General features: G+C 34.7%; 1 protein-coding gene across 1 annotated transcript in view; it reads left to right on the forward strand.

Moving 5' to 3' along the window:
- The window catches only part of LOC106876629 (receptor-type tyrosine-protein phosphatase kappa), a 16,352-nt gene that overhangs the window by 7,642 nt on the left and 4,576 nt on the right, over positions 1-4,134 (forward strand). Inside the window, exons 7-9 of the mRNA XM_052973008.1 lie at positions 100-109; positions 1,669-1,757; positions 3,739-3,861. Of these exons, the coding sequence (XP_052828968.1) occupies positions 100-109; positions 1,669-1,757; positions 3,739-3,861 (222 nt within the window). The remainder of the gene's footprint in view (positions 1-99; positions 110-1,668; positions 1,758-3,738; positions 3,862-4,134) is intronic.

Genomic DNA, 4,134 nt, shown 5'->3' on the forward strand with positions numbered 1-4,134 from the left:
AGTAAAAAAGTACATATAACTAAATTATTTGATATTGGAGCATGAAATCTAAGTTTCACTACACTCAAATCCTTCAATTATTTTAATTAACTAACATAGATTTTCAAAAGTGATTTTTCCATTTCAATACACAACTGTTTAAATTAAATTCCACTTCTAATCCATGCATCGTCCATATCACTGCATGTCATATTTCAAGTAATGTACCCCTAATCGCATGTCATTTTTGTATGGAATGCACGTATGAATGAATGTTTCGCGAAGGAAAATAAGAATTGAAGAACTTCAGGCAGATACCTTTGCAAGTACTTCATATGATGAATCTGGCTAAGGGAATGAGCTTTGAAGAGTATAGTAATCCGTGTGGGTTAGTTTTATCTTGTGACACATACAAACTGTTAATCCGAAGTCATTCACCAGGCGGATAATTTCCCTTCGTGTTTGTTTACTCAAACTTAAAGTCTCACACACATACACAAGCCCACACATACACATACATACATATTATATTATCATTATTGCTTGAGAGAGCAGCACATGCCACATAACACTTATTAATACTCATTAATACTTGGATTATATAAATTTTTCAATACACGTGGAAATGCGTCTCCCAAGAGTCCTGATGGGTTTCAATTCTTAATAACTTCCTTAACTTCACAAATAAATGCATCAAGTTTTGATATAATATAAAAGATATAATGGAAATTATTATGCACGCGTCAAATTTTACAACGCTACTACATCACATATGAAAAATGATATCACTTAAGCCGCAGTCGTCCTCGGTTTCACACGCCCTTGTTCTTTCCAAAACTTGCACCATAACACCCTCAAAAGTTTCAAACTCAACTTCTCTGATTTCTCTATTGATGTTCTCCATCAATTGCACCAGGGTCTCCGGTTTGTTGATGTAAACCTTCTCTTTCAGTTATCCCCACAAGAAAAAATCCGGGCTAGTGGATTCTGGGGAACGTGAAGGCTAGTTGACATTGCCGTAGCGGGGGATTTTATTTCTTGATAGATCGGTCAACCATAACATCTTTAATTTCGAAATATAACAACTTTTTAATATCCAAGTAATTTCTTTCCTCAAACTAAAATAATTCCTACACTTTCTACTTACAGATCTCAACTTCAGCTTTTATCATTTTGTTAAAACAAATACGCTTAGTGTTATATTCTTTTCTACTCTAGGCACAAGACCCGAAATCTTTGGGGAAGGGGGATAGTCGATTAGATCGACCCCAATATGCAACTGGTACTTAATTTATGGACTCCGAAAGGATGACAGGCAAAGTCGACCTCTGCAGAATTTGAACTCGCGTAGACAGACGAAATACCGCTAAGCATTTCGCTCAGCGTGCTAACGTTTCTGCCAGCTCGCCGCCTTACGTTTAGCATTCGTATGAACAAGATGAAATAAATATTTTCCATATTTCTGATTAAATATTTCATAATTATACATATTGGGTGTTACTTTCAAATGACTTAGTGTCAAAGCTTAATATAGCGAGAATATACTTTATAACTGAAGTTTAGCAGGTTAAACGGTCAGCATGCTTATCTCTTTTCAGTTTCAAACTGGTTCTTTTAATGTGTAATTAACTCTAAAAATGTATTTTATGGAATTCATTAATTTAGCTATTTATTATCATGCTCTCTGAGTTAATTTTCTAGAAAATAACTGGGGTTTTTCTTTTTCAGAAATCGAAGGAGAGTATGCGAATTTCAATATCAGCGGAGTCTTCATTGATGTAAGTAAATTACTTTCGTACTTTTTATTATTTTACTTTAAAACTTCTGGGTTTAGATTGGCATTTTTATATCTGATGTAGTCGCTAGCAGCTAATGAGACTTTGACAGGCCTCACACGTTGGAATGACACGGACATTACAGCTAGAGTGAGAGATCTGTGCCTAGTAGTCATTTTCAAATGGAGTAAAATGGAGCAGCAAGTGCCTTACACAAGGACTCAATAAGAACTCACAGCATTAAGCAGAAAACCTAATCACTCAGTCATGTGCCTTCTTACACACACACACACACACACACACACACACACACACACACACACACACACACACACACACACACACACACACACACACACACACACACACACACACACACGCACACACACATGTGCACATAGACGCAGATATACACATATTTATTCCTATTACTATCATAATATCCCTCTAACGCAATCAACTTTCCAATGTTATAATCTTTGACTACGGCAATTTAGAATGTAGTGATTTAAAGATAGAGATAAATTTCGGCTGGTCTCGATGGATTCCGATGATTTGAACATGTAGCAACACCATCTTGCGCAAGACCTTCTCATGCTACTCTCGTTCTGCATGTTGCAGACAGTGCGATATGTATGTTTAATTAATCTATAGACCCTTACTGCAGACGTGGTTCCCTACTCATGGGAAATACTATAAACTACGGGTTCCTTTTAATACATTCTTGTTCTTCGTTTGTATATACACTGCCCACGGACATATGGCGTAGTGGTTAAGAGCGCGGGCTACTGACCCCAAGATTCCGAGTTCGATTTCAGGCAGTGACCTGAATAATAATAATAATAATAATAATAATAATAATAATAACAACAGCAACATCGAAAAATACCTTAGGAATGAGAACCCAGGTTCAAAATTTCCCCAAGAAACCTAATAAGCCGAAACGTTGTGTTAACAACAAACAAGATGAGAACAAATATCTGTCAAATGTAAATAATGTAAATAATGTACATAATTCCTCAGCTCTTAAATATAGAACTATACACTGCTCTATTTGGTAGGTGTCATTTTATTTGAATCAGTGTTTATATGATATTATTACAATGAAACTGGATTATTTAATTTCCTTGAACACTTTCCGACATTTCGCACAAGGAAATATTCTGGTTACATTTATGAAATACATATTTGTATGAAATATATACATACAAGCATATACATGTATGTATATATATATATATATATATGTGTGTGTGTGTGTGTGTGTGTGTGTGTGTGTGTGTGTGTGTACCATCAAAAGAGAATACTTGCAGGAAGTAATAAAGTATGAATTTCATACACAGAATATCATGGAAGATTTATAGTTCCGATAAGAAACTTGATCAAGAAAATAAAGGAATTGATCAAGATACCACCAAAGAAGCAATTATAATTTAAAAAAAAACATTTTAAAAGCAAGAAGATACCCACCACCTAATAAACACCTTGACGCATTTGAAGACGAGTTATGGCCACAGTCAAATGACTGACACGAGTAAAGAGTATACCAATTTTCAATATTGAGTACATTAATGTATTTAAAGTATGTTAATGTTAATGTGCAACAGCTTCAGTAGAGGTTGGACGATTGTAAAGAAATCCACAAACGTCTTACTTTGGGAGGTTAACAGAGCAGTGATTAGCATAAATGGGTCATCGTTTATAGAACGACCGATAAAAGTTGGGAACGAATACGATCATCGGCCGATAATTAAGTGAAATATTCGTTGTTTGGTTTACGTTCTTTAATGTGTTGGTAGCATGTTTTAAAGGTATGAAAAGAGCCTAATTAAATGAATTTGGTGTGCAGAAGATATTTCACTCTTACAAAAAATACTTCGTTATAGTAAGACAAAACTTACGAATTAAGACTAAACCTGTATTTACTTTTCCTTGTCTGGTCTCCAGCTTTATATTTTTCTTCCTGTTTTTCTTTTGTATATAGGGTCCTTTTAGTGAAAAAGAATTGTTTGTTACAAAATCTCCAAACGAAAACGATGCTCTGGAGTTTTTGAGGTGTATGCGCAAAAGAGGTTACCTAAATATCGTAGCATTTGATTCAAGCGAGGTAAAACTACAGATATTTTGTTTTCATACTAAAGTTGTCACTAACTATGTCATTGTTTCTAATTTATTGGTATCCAAATTGTAATAATCCCAGTTATTTCTTTCAAGAGATGCTGTACATTTTGAAAGCTGAGAGATATATTGCTAATGCTAACTTAATATATAATATTAGGTGGAGATTTTCAGGTTGTTAGTCATCAGATTTTGTTGGCACCATTGTATGTGTTTCCCCATTACTCTTCCTGAACAGAAGCATCGGAGAATTCTTCAGGAC

The sequence above is a fragment of the Octopus bimaculoides genome, chromosome 14, assembly GCF_001194135.2.
Source record: "Octopus bimaculoides isolate UCB-OBI-ISO-001 chromosome 14, ASM119413v2, whole genome shotgun sequence".
Lineage (NCBI taxonomy): Eukaryota > Metazoa > Mollusca > Cephalopoda > Octopoda > Octopodidae > Octopus > Octopus bimaculoides.